We start from the raw sequence: 13,714 nt of genomic DNA, 5'->3' as shown, positions 1-13,714 counted from the left end.
CATTCTGAATAAGTGAGAGCTGGAGTGCTCCTACCCAGATGATAAATTCCTGTAGAATGTACTGGAATGATGCTAAGAGCTGGGGAAGACCTTCATGTGATGAGATGTAGCAGGCAGCCTTGGCTGTGTCCCACTGCACTGCCCCCTCTTCCCTTGCTAATAGGAATCCACTTTTGTTTAGGTGCCCATACCTCACACACATGGCCTGGAGGATGCTATGTCTGAACGTTTATGTCCTCCCAAAATTCACAGGTTGAAAACCTAATGCCCACAGTGATGGGAATAGGAGGTGTGGGCCTGCTGGGGGAATTAGTAAGGTTCTTTTGGTCTAAATCAATCAAAATAATCCTATTCCTTTTCCCAGTGATTGTTTTTGAGGTGGACAAGTGACACAGTCCGGCGAACGATATTCGAAAGGAAGCCGGTTGGCGCAGGAGTGCCTTCTAGGGAAAGTTTCCCTGCTCAGGGGACTCCACAAGAACCATGCTCTCTGTCATTCTCCGGACGATGCTGGGCCTGCATACGATGGCTGGAAGTACTGGCAGCTGCCTTGTGTCCAGCTGCCGAGAGTATGGCACCAGAACCACCCTATCTCTGGGACTCTTGGTAGGGCAAGGTTTCTCTTGATCGTTTAAGCTAATTTCAGTCAGTCTTATTACCCTTTCATTTTATCAATGCGAACAATGCAATCCAGACAGATTACACCTTTTGCTCCCAAACACGTTGCTGGTTTTTGGCAAGGCCAATACAAAAGCATCCATATTAAAAAAAGAAGAAAGAAAAGTAAAACTACCTTTCTCTTCATCATTTTCTCTGCTTAATTCCGTAAAGACAGGAGCCTCCTAAAATAAAAAAAAAAGGTTTGAAGGTTTGGTTCACAATGCACTTACTATCAATATTCAATAGTCCTAAATTATGACTTGCTACCTACGTTGCAAGGCAGCTCTACGATGCAATTCTAAAATGGTTAAGAACCTAATTAAGAAATTATATGTATTGCAAATATTCTCCAATGGAGAATTATTCTAAAGGGGAAAAAAGTAGTTTTGCTGTGCCAGACTGTAGAAGTTGACCTACATTACTATTTCTGTTACAATTAAAGCAGGAAACAACAACAACATAAAGCAATAAACTTTAAGAATCTTAGCTACAGGATTACCTTAAAAAGCAAAACCTTTTTCTATGGTGGATAATTTAGCATAATGATCGAGCCTAAGACTAACTCAAATAAAACTGCAGCTCCACCTCTGCGACTTATTAGCTTGTCCTCTTGGTCGACCTCACCATCTCCCTGAAGCCAGAGTTATTCTATCTTTAAAACAGGGACAATGTACATATTTAGAGATGTTCTAAGGGTTATATAGGATAATATAAAGGAAACATTTAGCATATGCCTGCCATAATAAGTGTTTGGTAAATGTTAATTATTGTTTCTATAATAAAAAAAAAAAAAAGATGTTCTTGAGATCTAGCTAAAATGTTCTTTTCTTAGGTAACGTCCATATAAGATTTCACAAAGGAAGGCGAAAAAAACATGATCTCACTTTTAAAAAATTGACATATTTAAATTGCAGAATGAAGTAGTGCTGAGGAACAGAATTTCCCCTGCCTTTTAGGATAAAGATACTATTTATACCTGAAAAGTACAAATTAACTTGAAGGTTTTAGCAGTGTTAAGCTAAAATGTTATAAAATAATAATGTTACTCCAAGAAGTAAACTACTTTCCTCTGTATGAGAAGATGTGATCCTTCTTAATTTCCACAATAGGAAATTATAATTTTTCTTCTATTGAAAACAAAGGTTTAAATGCTAAAAAGGTGAAAGAATTTTGAGAATAAAAAGCTTTCAATCTTAAGCAGGAGGTTAAATTTTATAATTACAGCAGTTGAACCACTGCTCCTATTTTAATTTAATGTAGAAAACTCCTAAAAGATGGTGTGAATATAGGCATCTTAATGTAAGCAATATCATAACATTTATACACTCACTCGTCAACAAGTTCAATTAACACGGTATAAAAGCTGATTCACGAAGCGATCCTTACTGAGGTCTTAATTCTTACTGCCCGCTGCTTCCTGCACCATTCTATTCTAAACGGCTTATTCAAGATGTGTACAATAATGACCAGAGCAGCTGTATTCACAATAGCCCAAACTGAAATCAAGCCACATGTTTCCAACAGGAGAAAGGACAAATAAATTGTGTTATATTCATAAAATGGAATACTATACATCAATTTAAAAAATAATGAAACACTGACAGGAAAGAACATAGGTGAAGTAAGGAAGCTAGACACAAAGAGAGCGTACTGTACCATTCCATTTCTACGAAGTACAAGAACACACTAAACTAACCAATAATCAGTAGAGGTGCATCAGAGGAGTGGCTCCTTCTCGGGGGACAGTGGGTATTGATTGGGAATGGGCATGAGGGAACCTTCTAGAATGCTGGAAATGTTCTATATCTTGATCTGGGTGATGGCTACACAGGCTGTCTGTCTATCTATCTACGTAAGGAAACACATACATAAAAGTTCATTGAGCTGTAACCTTAAGATCAACGCACATCATACACTTTATTACATGTACGTTATACCACAATAAAAAGTTTCTAAAGGTGGGCGGGCCCCATGGCTGAGTGGTTAAGGTTCTGTGCACTCCGCTTTGGCAGCCCAGGTTCACAGGTTCAGATCCTGGTGCAGACCTACTCCACTCATCAGCCATGCTGTGGAGACATCCCACATATACAAGAGAGGAATATTGGCACGGATGTTAGCTCAGGCCTAGTCTTCCTCAAGCAAAAAAAAGAGGAAGATTGGCAATGGATGTTAGCTCAGGGCAAATCTTCCTCACACCCCTCCAACCCCCCCAAAAAAGTTTCTAAAAATACTAAATGGCTAGTACTTTCACATACACACTAGGCTGCATTTTCCTGCTCCCACACAACTTTCAGCCTCTAAGCTCTATGAGGGTGGGCACTTCTCTTTTGTCCATTGCTGTATCCCCAGTGCCCAGAAGGGGGCCTAGCACACAGGAGGCACCCAATAAACATTTTTTGAAATAAATGCCTATTCTAGTCATTCTACCACTGAACCCCCATGACCACGCCTCCCGCACCCCCTCATTCCCCCCCAACCCCGAATTCAAGACTCCTCAGCCCAGGGGCTGTACCTCCCTTTGAATAGTCTACATCCTCCTCCCCAGGCTGGAGCCCTGCTGGCTCTCTGTGTTCCCACACACTGTGTTTCCCTCCAGCACTACATTAATCACAAGCAGTTGAAATGACCTGTTTATGTCGTCCCCACGTCCCCATGAGATATCGTCTCTATTTAGAGATAAGGGAACTGAGGTGTAGATCAGAGAATTAGACGAGATCGAGAAGGCAGTCAGTCAGGAATCGCCCCAGGTTTGTCTCAACTCCAAAACCTGGGCTTCCACACTCGGCCGCGCTCTTTCTCCTCTTAATTAAGGAACGTACCTATAAACCTCAACTCAAAGCTTAAAAAAGCAAGTGCTTTTGCTTCTGCAGACCTTTTTCTACTGCCTCTCTGCAGGTGGGATGATACTGTGGCCCACCTGTTCTTTCCCTTCCAGACCTCTTCTCACTTGTTCTTGAATGAATTTGGCAGTCTTTTCCTCATCGTCGAGGTCCTGCTTCTTCTTTTTCTCTAGTTCCAGTTGCCGGCGGAGCGTTCCCGGGTCCCTGTCTATATACTGAATATACCAGCCTTTCGGTGTCTCATCTACTTTGCACAAGCCTTCAAAGAACAACAGACATCATAAATCTGTATATGATCAAAGCCAAAAGTAAATATAAATGTGTTCTCATTCAAACACACTCGAATACACAAATTCATGCACCACGTGAATTTTCCATATTTACACTTAGTGAAAATCAGATATTTTAAGTGGAAAAAATTATTTTATCTCCTTAAACAGAAAAAATTATTATTCTGATTTTTAACTAGCTACGTTGAGGCAACTTATTTAAACAAGGGAAATATGTGAAAGAAGCATTAGCTCGCTTAGTAATTATTCAACTGTGTCTAAGTATTTAACATCCGCTGAGTACATGATGTTCTGCTAAGTAGAAATTATCCCCCTAAAATGGAATAAAGTGACACACTGAATAAGTAGTATAGTGACATAAGATTTCTTCCTCTTTCCTTCTCCCAAACTTTTCATCCTATTAAAAATGGGAAAAGCAGCAGAAAATTTTAAAAATCACCTTAAGAGGGAATAACAAAAGTTTCCTAAAGTGAAATGAATACGGGTGGGGGGGCGCGGATGGAAGAGGACTGAAGATAATCCTTAACTTAAAGACGCTCCAGGGAGAAATCTTTGCATTGTCAAAAGAACTATTCCAGACATTCCTATTCAACTGCAAGACACAAAATCAATCCTGGAAGACCATGCTCCTCCCTACCAGTTTTTAATTGCCCTATTCATCTTCTTTTCCGTAAATTTACACAGAAAAAAGATGACAATTCTTTCTCCCTGCAATGGAGCCACATGATAATTATTCAAATAACGTCTTCTTCTTACCTTCTCTGCCCAGCCACTTGGTAAAATCAGTCAGTGTCTCCCATTGAGTGGCATTCATATGGATGTGCTCTCGGTGGCTGATATACTCATTATAAACAATGTTGTTGTGCACTCTCTTAGTGCCTGAGAACAAGACACGACACGTGAATCCTGGGCAGATTGTAAGATCACGAAGTCATCATGCGCACAGAACTTAAGATGCTTACCAAAGCGCCTCCTGAGAAGTTCCAGGAAGTCATTTCGGAATTCCCTAATGAAGAAGGGAAAAAAGCCTCAGGTGATTTCTACAAATACAGAGCATCATCTTCCTGAAATGTAAACTATTATACAGTTTGAATGCCCAAACGATCTATGAACACATGTGTGAATATTTGTCAGGAAACTTTACAACTGAACAAGGAAAGAATCCCAAATGATTACAGTTTTCAAGAATTAAAGTTAAAAGTCAGTTTGGAGTTGAAACGTTTTGTCTTGGCAAAGCAGCCACAGCAAAAGTGACTACAGAGCTTTGGAGAGGGTCCTTCAGGAAGTCTCTTAGCGCCAGTGACTGTGGCATGACAAGCCCATTCTAGCAACAATAACAAAACTGCCCTTTTCCCACATGAAATTGGCACTTAATGTGTCCCTCTGAACTGAGTCCACTGTGTTAAGTGCTAGATAAACGCAGGCGAATAAAACAAAAATCTTGACGGAGGTTAAAACAGAACAGAACCAATCCTAACAGAGGTCAAACTGAAAAAGAGAGGTAACGAAATATCATAGGCAGAGTAGCAGGAGATGTCGGGGGGGATCTCTAACATGGTGTGAAGTGTAACGAGGACTTTCACAGGGGAAGAGGAAGGGAAGGCCACTCCCAGCTGGCACAGAGATGAAAGCTTCGCAAGTCTAAAAACGACAATCTAATTGGGCTAAACTGAGGGCAGACAACAATGAGCGTGAGAGCGGGGTGGAAGAGAACAATGAGGGGAAGATGGAGCTGGAAAACAATGTTAGGGCTGTTTTAAAGTGCCTTCGATGTCATGCTCAAGAGGTGGGGTTTTACGCACACAGTGGAAAAGTACAAAATAAGTTATTTAGAAGTTAATTTGTAAATATCTGTGACTTAGAAAGACAATCCTGGTGGATAGCATACAACAGTAATTCTCAAAGCGTGGTCCCCATCGCTATCACCTGGGAGCTTGACAGAAATGCAAGGTCTCCAGCCCCATCTTAGAGCTAGTGAGTCAGAATGTGTTGTCATGTTTTCAAGGTGACGCTGCTGCCCGCAGTGGTTTGTGAACCACGGGCACACAACACGCAGAGAAGAGCAGAAGCTGCAGGCTGGCAGACCAGTGAGGGGGTCACTGAACTAATTTAGCTGAGAGATGCTAAGAACGATTACCAGGGCCGTGACAATGAAAGGACCTAAGTTGAAAGGACACTGAACAGAGAATCAATAAGAGGGAACTCCCAGAGGACTCGGAGGTTTCTGGCTTAGCAGTCGGGAGAGGCAGTTACTAGCCAGCACAGCATAACAAGGAGCTGTGGTGGAGAGAATACCGAGTTCAGCTTTAAAACACTGGCTTCGGGACAGCCTTCGGAAACAGAGATTAGAATTGACCAGAAAAAGAATCTACAACTCAAGACAGATGTTAGGAATGAAGAGCAAGATTTAGGAGTCATCCAAACATACAGGCGACAGTAGAAGAAGAATGTGACTCATGGGGACTGTGTACAGTGGGGGGAGAGCCAAACTGCACCCAGAAGAACCTCCCTACATTTGAGGAGCTAGGGAGGAAGAGGAATCAGGAAGAAAGCAAGCACAGAGGGAGTGGTTGTAGGAAAACCAGGAAAGAATGGAAGACAGCAAGGTGTTCCCACTGAGAGTTCAGAGCACTGTCCGAGAGCAGAGATCCAGGAAGAGGGAGACAGAAACAGCCACGAGGGACTCTTCTGGAGACCGAAGGGGCAGAAGTCAGCCCGCAGAGGACGAAGGCACGATGGTGGTCAGAGGAAGGCACAGAGAGTGGATGGCCCTTGCCAGGACGGCTGTTTCCCAAGGTGTGGCAGAGGTACCTGCGGGTATTCAAGATGGTGTCAGGTGGTTCACAGAGAAATGATTTCTGCCTTCTTCACTGTGTTATTGTGCCTTGATGGCACAAAAGCAATGGAGGGGAAACTCGCTGGCATCTTAGCCAGGCCAAGGCAGTGGGCAGTGATGCCAACCTGCACTGGCAGTCAATGCGTTCTTCACCACCATGTACTCACAGTGGACACCATGCTGGGTTCACCTAGAGTGGCTTCAATGAAGCAGTCAGTATTACTAGTCATATTAAATCTCAATCTTTGAGTACACGTCTTTCTAACATCCTGTGTGATGAAATGAGAATTACGAATAAACCACTTGTGCTGCCGTACAATGGTTGTCTTGAGAAAAAGCATTTGTGCCATTGTTCGAGCTGAACTATCTCTTTTTTTTCTTGGTGAGGAAGACTAGCCCTGAGCTAATGTCTGTGTCAATCTTCCTCTATTTTGTACATGGGACACTGCCACAGCATGGAGTGATGAGCAGTGCAGAGGTCCACACCCGGGATGCAAACCTGCAGACACTGGGCTGCTAAAGCAGAGCGCACGAACTTAACTGCTATGCCACTGGGCTGGCCCCCTGAACTATCTTTTTTACAGAACACCATTTTTACTTGAAAGAATGACAGACATATAGACAATGGTTATTCCAAATTAAGTATTCAGTAGACATTTTCTCAAAAATAAACAAAGTGAGCCTGTCATGTCAAGGAAAACAACTGACACTATTTGTTGCCAAGGATAAAACTAGAGCCTTCAAGGGCCGCCACGTGGCCGAGTGGTTAAGTTTGCGCGCTCTGCTTCGGTGGCCCAGGGTTTCGCTGGTTTGGATCCTGGGTGTGGACACGGCACCGCTCATCAAGCCATGCTGACATGGCACCCCATATGCCACAACTAGAAGGACCCACAACTAAAAATATACAACTGTGTGCTGGGGGGCTTTGGGGAAAAAAAGGAAAAACAAAATCTGTAAAAAAAAACAAAAAACAAAAAACAAAACCACAAAACCTAGAGCTTTCAAGCAAAAATCCCAATTTTTGTAAACCACCGTTAGTTAGTCCCAATACTTAAATACGTTTCTGGGGCCAGCCTAGTGGCATAGTGGTTAAGTTCACATGCTCTGCTTTGGTGGCCAGGGGTTCACAGGCTCAGATCCCTGGTGTCGACCTACACACTGCTTGTCAAGGTATGCTGTGGTGGCATCCTACATACAAAGGAGAGGAAGATGGGCATGGATGTTAGCTCAGGGCTAATCTTCCTCAAGCAAAAAGAGGAAGATTGGGGAGAGGTTGTGCAGAAAAGGGAACTGTCTTGCACTGCTGTTGGGGATGCAAACTGGTGCAGCCACTATAGAAAACACTAAGAGATTTCTCAAAAAATTAAAAATGGAAATACAATATGACCCAGCTATCCCACTACTGAGCATTTATCCAAAGAATGTGAAATCAACGATTCAAAGAGATTCATGCACCGCTATGTTCACTGCAGGATCATACACAATAGCCAAGACGTGGATGCAACCCAAGTGCCCATCAACTGATGAATGGATAAAGAAGATGTGGTATACATATACAATGGAATACTACTCAGCCATAAAAAAGACAAAGCCATCCCATTCTCAACATGGATGGACTGGGAGGGTACTATGTTAAGCGAAATAAGCCAGACAAGGAAAGACAACCACCATATGATTTCACTCATATGTGGAAGATAAACACACGGAAAAGAGAATAGATTAGTGCGTACCAGAGGGGAAGGGGGTTGGAGGGACACAAGGGGTAAAGGGACACATTTATATGGTAACTGACAATAATGTACAACTGAAGTTTCACAACGTTATAAACTATTATAATCTCAATAAAAAAACAGAAGAGGAAGATTGGCAAGAGATGTTAGCTCAGGGCCAATCTTCCTTACCAGAAAGAAAAAAAAAAGATGTTTCTGACATTGATGCTAACATTAATGAATATGATTTTTTGATATTCTATAATAAAATGTGTCACCATTTGGAATACCTGCATAACTCAGTGTACCAATATTTTCCAAATGATCAATGCATGATGTTACAAAATCATGCACGGGTACAAGATCCATTTAAAATGAAAGATCGAGTGGATTTTAATATAATAGAGTACAGAAAGTTTGCTGGTATGCTTTCAGATTCCACACTGAAACTAACCTTTACAACACTACCACATTGTTGTGTTTTGATGTAGTATCAAAGAAGAATACCCAAAGTTATATAAAAAGGCTATTACAATACTCCCCCTCTTCCGACTACACATCTGTGCAAAGGCTGGCCTTCCTCCATGTGCTCCAACCAAAACAACATTTCAAAAGAGGAGGAACGCAGGAGCATGTGAGAGAATCCAACTGTCTTCTATGAAGTCAGACACTGAAGTGATTCGAAGAGATGTAAAAGCAATGCCACTCTTACATTTTTTGTTTTGGAAAAGGTGGCTATTTCTTATTAAAAAAGGTTATTTACTTTAACATGTAATAGGCTTATTATTGTTATTTCAAATGAATTAATAAGTAAATTTTTTAAAACGTTTTCAGTTTTAACCCCTAATTTACAAGTATCAATGGATACAACCCACATAAACAAAAGCTTGTTGGGGTCCTCAGTAATTTTTAAGAGTGCAAAGGAGTCCTAAGACCAAAAGGTCTAGAAGTTTGGAAAGAAAGAAAGAAAGATGGATAGAAGGAAGACTAAACAGTAATCATAATAATTAACTGCTAATATTAATCAAGTGCTGGGCACTCCTCTAGACCCTTTGAAAGTCTGGACCATTTACTCTCCTTATAAACCCTATGAAGGACAGACAACACTGGGAAGAGGGTGCGCTGTTGGTCCCGCTTTACAGATGAGGAGACTACAGCACAGGAAAACGGAAAGTCGTCCACCCGACGTCACACAGCCTATGAGTGGAGAAGCCAGATTTGGGGGTTCAAAGGCAGGCACCAGGACTCCAGAGCTGTGCTCTTGGTCGCGACTGTTCTAGAATGAAAGATAGTTTAGTATGTTTGAAGGGAAAGGAAGGAAAGACTGAATTGTGAGAAACGTTTTTTTTAATAATTTCATACTATAACAAATTGTCAAAAGAAGACAAAAACTGAGCACCAAAAATGCAGCCGTCACGCTAATATGTAAGGAATAAACAGAGCTTCTAATATACAGAATATCGAGTATCTATTAAACGTCCAAGTGAATGAAGCTTGACATAAGGATGTCTTTGAGTTACTTACTCTGAAAAATAATCCATAAACTGCTGAGGATTTTCTGACGCCAGCAATAGTTGTCTCTGATGAGATTCAGACATACAATGACACTTAAAGCCATTCTACAAAAATGCAAAGGCAACAGTTAAACTCCAGTTTAGATCATCGGAATGGGCCCTAAATAGAAGTATTTAGTTAAACCCTAAAAGCTGCTCTCTGATGATAAACTGTAAATAATCATCATCATCATCAAATCACTAGCTGTCAGCACTGTACAGTTTTTTAAAAAATTTTTTATGAAGTTGAGGTTTGCAACCCTACTGATCAAAGAATAATCCTAGAGAGTAAAGAAACAGAAAAATAGTGCTTTAGAAAACAGACATTAGTAAGAAACCTTACTGGGCACAGTAACAGAGGAGAGATTTCATTTTTTTGGTCAATTTAACAAATTCTTACTGAGCACCGACTTCACAGAGTGTTACACAGGTGCTTTGAGGAATACAGTGAAGTACAATGAGTCTTCAGTGAATTTCCATTAAGGAAACTATTTTCCACTCACTTTCCTCCACTTTAGTGCATTATCCAAAATACACTGTTGAATGTTACATATACCTTACGTTAAGCAGACTAAATCTGTATCCTCTTCCGAGGACTGTAAAACACAGAAGTGTTGACTTCATATCCATTCCACTTAACAGTTGAACCTGACTCTTCACTTCTATTAGTAATCTAAATGCAAAACGTGCCTCTCCTCCTGTATTCCCCATCTCAGTGAGCAGCATAACCAAAGACCCCATCACCCCAGCCAGGGTGGAGCACCGCATCCTCGAGTCCTGCACCTCTGCACTCCGTTTATCACTAAGTCAACTCAGCCTTCTTAATAACTCTTAGCCAGTCCCTCTGCTCAATGCCCCTGCCACTGCCAGGATTTCACACCGGGTCCTGCTTAGTTTCCTAACCCTTAGTCACCCACAGACTACCTACACTCTTTTGTCTCACCTGCGTACTACCTGTGCAGTACTCTTACTTAAATTTATCTTCAAAAGAAACTTGGTATCAGTCTCATAAATGAAAAACCAGTCCTATTTTCCATAAATTAAAAATAAGTCAATAAAATGACAACAAAATACTGTTATGAAATTGTAGAAATCCCAGGGAGTGGATGGGCAGGAGGAAAATACCCTGGATCTGGCCTTCCTCTCTCTCTCAATCTTCCAATACTGCCACATAGAAGACAGGGGAGGGAACTTACAGGTGTCACCTTCTCCTCCCCTAGGCCACCCTCCCAGGTAGGGAAGGGCCATGAACAGATCTGAGGGCAAACCGGCCAGGAGCACCACAAGTGCCTTACTCTGAAAGCTGAAGGGAAAGAATAAGCATTTATCTTCCCTTTCCCAAGGGGACTGTATTTTAGGATAACATTTGAGGATAACCCAATAGCCCTAGTTGATGAGAAAAAAGCTCATTTTTACAAATGAATGGCAGCTGATAATAAATGGCAAAAGAATTAAAAAAATAACCACTTTGCAACTCCTAATGAAATAACTGACTCAGGCAAGGATGCTAAAGACATAGGTAAAAGGTTGATGGGAAACTAGATATGTGGGCATGTTTCCAAAGTCTTACCCCACTAGTTACTTGTTCTTACAAGAGGGAAAATGTTACTTTCTAACATTACTTTACAGGCTGTCATCTTTACTCAATCATTTTAGGATTACTAGACATTATGGGCTTCCTTATGTGACGCAATATGAAATACACTGGATCACCTATGAAGATTTCTTCCCGAAAATGTTTAACCTGAACCTGATCAAGCCCTTAGATCTAAGTTCCAATTTACAGAAACTACAAGAGTGAGAGAAAGAAGACAAAACACAATCACAGGGAGACAATCCTACATATCCAGAAAGTGGGAATGCCCCACTATAACTGACTGGCCTATTCAAGTCAAAGTCAAGAAAAAAAATTGGGGGTTGGGGAGTGGCAGGTGGAGGCTATAGGGTGGGGGAAGTGGGTTCTATTCTAAATTTAGAGAGCATTAAAAGTCCTAATAACCTGGAGTACAGAGATTTTTAGGGCAGTGAAACTACTCTGTATGATACGACAATGGTGGATACACGTCATTAAACCCACAGTACAACACTATGAGTGAACCCTAATTATGATAATGACATGTCAGTGTAGCTTCCTGACTGTAACAAACATCCCACTCTGCTGTGGGATTTTCACAGTAGGGGAATCTACACATAAATGGGGGCAGGTGTGTTTGGGAAATCTCTGTACCTTCTGTTCATTTCTGCTGTGAACCTAAAACTTCTCTAAAAATTAAAGTCTGTTTTTAAAAAAGTCCTAATAACCAAATCTAATTCATGGTTTTTGATTGGATCTTGGTTTAAAAAAAAAAACTGCTTTAAAAAGCATTTAGGGGAAGAACTGAGGACATACGAGTATGGAGAGTGCATCAGATGATATAAAAGAATATTTTTTAACTCTGTAATGTGTGATGACGTATATTGTAGCTACGTAGAAAAACGACCTGATATTTTAGAGATGCATATTTAAGTATTTAGAGGTGAAATATCCTGATATTTGTAATTTACTTTAGACTATTTCAGAAAAAAGTAAATACAGCAAAATACTTAAAATGTTAAATCTGAGTAGAGATATCCGGATGTTCATTGTACTAGTCTCTAGTGTCCTGTGTGAGAATTTCACCTTGACTTAGAAAGAACTAAAGAGAAATGAAAGAGAATAAGTGTATCAATGTTATTCAATGGGAGCCCCACCTAAAATATCCCATCCCTCACTTGCAGAAAAAAATGGATTAGATTATTCCGGTTGCCCAATGCTCTTCTGCCCCTACCCAATTCAATCTCCAGGGAAAAATATGATCACATGACTAGCCTGCTCTCAATTCTTCAAGGCGCTTCATCCACCTCATTAATGGGAAAAAGTGTAACTTCATACCACGGCATACAACGCTTTTCAAGATCTGCCCAAAGACCCCGAGTCACTTTATACATGATTCACTCATTTAAAAGTCACAACAATCTTACAAGCAGATATAGCTATTATTCCTGCTTTACAGATCAGTAAACGGGCACACAGAAGGTGAGTAACTTGCCCAAGACCACACAGCTAATAAGTGGCACGACTAGGCTTCATAATTCTGACAGTCTGATCCCAGAGTCCGCATCTTCGCCACAATAATATTCTGGGCCTGCCACATTGTAGGTGCTCAATAAATACCTGTTAGATGACTGGTGTGCACGAGCTTAGTTCTCCTTTTGCATCTGATCCCGCAAAGAGGTGTGAACCCTAATCATCTCCAAGAGTCATGCCAAGTCAGAGACGACTGCTATTGTTATTGCCCAGGCGCCAGCACTTCAGTATTCGCGCCTCCGGTTTATGACAGCTTGAGTAGGATCACTTCTACGAGAGCTGCAAAGCCTTTCCTAACTTCATTTCTTTTGGGGGCAGCCTGGGGAGGAATGCGGTGTCAAAGACCCCTTGTTCCCCGCTGGGACAGGGGCTGCAGGGAAGGATGGCCCTACTGAGTTGGGCAGCAGACTCGCCCAGGACAGACCCCACGACCGGGGACCTGGGACCCTCGCCGGCACCCCCAGCCTCAGGGACCTGACCTGGATCGTCGGGCCCCCCTGGGAAGAGGACGGGGCGTGGACAGGGGGGACTTACCTCGTCCCGGCACTGCTTCTGGCACATCTGGCAATACCAGCGCAGCTTCTGAAGCCCCTTGGACTTGATCCTGTTGGCGATGGCCTTCGGGGTAAGAAAATCCGACTTGCCCATCGCGACCACCCCAGCGACAACTTTCTGGAGCCCAGCGCCCTGCCAACCGGAAGCGGAACCGGGCTGGCGGAG

At 41.9% G+C, this 13,714-nt stretch overlaps 1 protein-coding gene across 2 annotated transcripts in view; it reads right to left on the bottom strand.

Moving 5' to 3' along the window:
• KIN (Kin17 DNA and RNA binding protein) overlaps positions 1-13,712 on the bottom strand; it is a 34,067-nt gene extending 20,355 nt beyond the window's left edge. Inside the window, exons 1-6 of one of the 2 annotated variants that reach the window (XM_044761892.2) lie at positions 13,529-13,712; positions 9,860-9,954; positions 4,753-4,796; positions 4,547-4,669; positions 3,578-3,759; positions 794-842 (exon numbers count right to left, since the gene is read on the bottom strand). In XM_044761892.2, the coding sequence (XP_044617827.2) occupies positions 794-842; positions 3,578-3,759; positions 4,547-4,669; positions 4,753-4,796; positions 9,860-9,954; positions 13,529-13,642 (607 nt within the window). In that variant the 5' untranslated portion in view covers positions 13,643-13,712. The remainder of the gene's footprint in view (positions 1-793; positions 843-3,577; positions 3,760-4,546; positions 4,670-4,752; positions 4,797-9,859; positions 9,955-13,528) is intronic. The other variant, XM_014841315.3, reaches the window with a different exon arrangement.
• Between the last annotated feature and the right edge of the window lie 2 nt (positions 13,713-13,714).

This window comes from Equus asinus, chromosome 29 (genome assembly GCF_041296235.1).
Source record: "Equus asinus isolate D_3611 breed Donkey chromosome 29, EquAss-T2T_v2, whole genome shotgun sequence".
Lineage (NCBI taxonomy): Eukaryota > Metazoa > Chordata > Mammalia > Perissodactyla > Equidae > Equus > Equus asinus.
The sequence above is the reverse complement of the archived record's forward strand: the minus strand, read 5'-3'. Positions and strand labels throughout refer to the sequence as shown.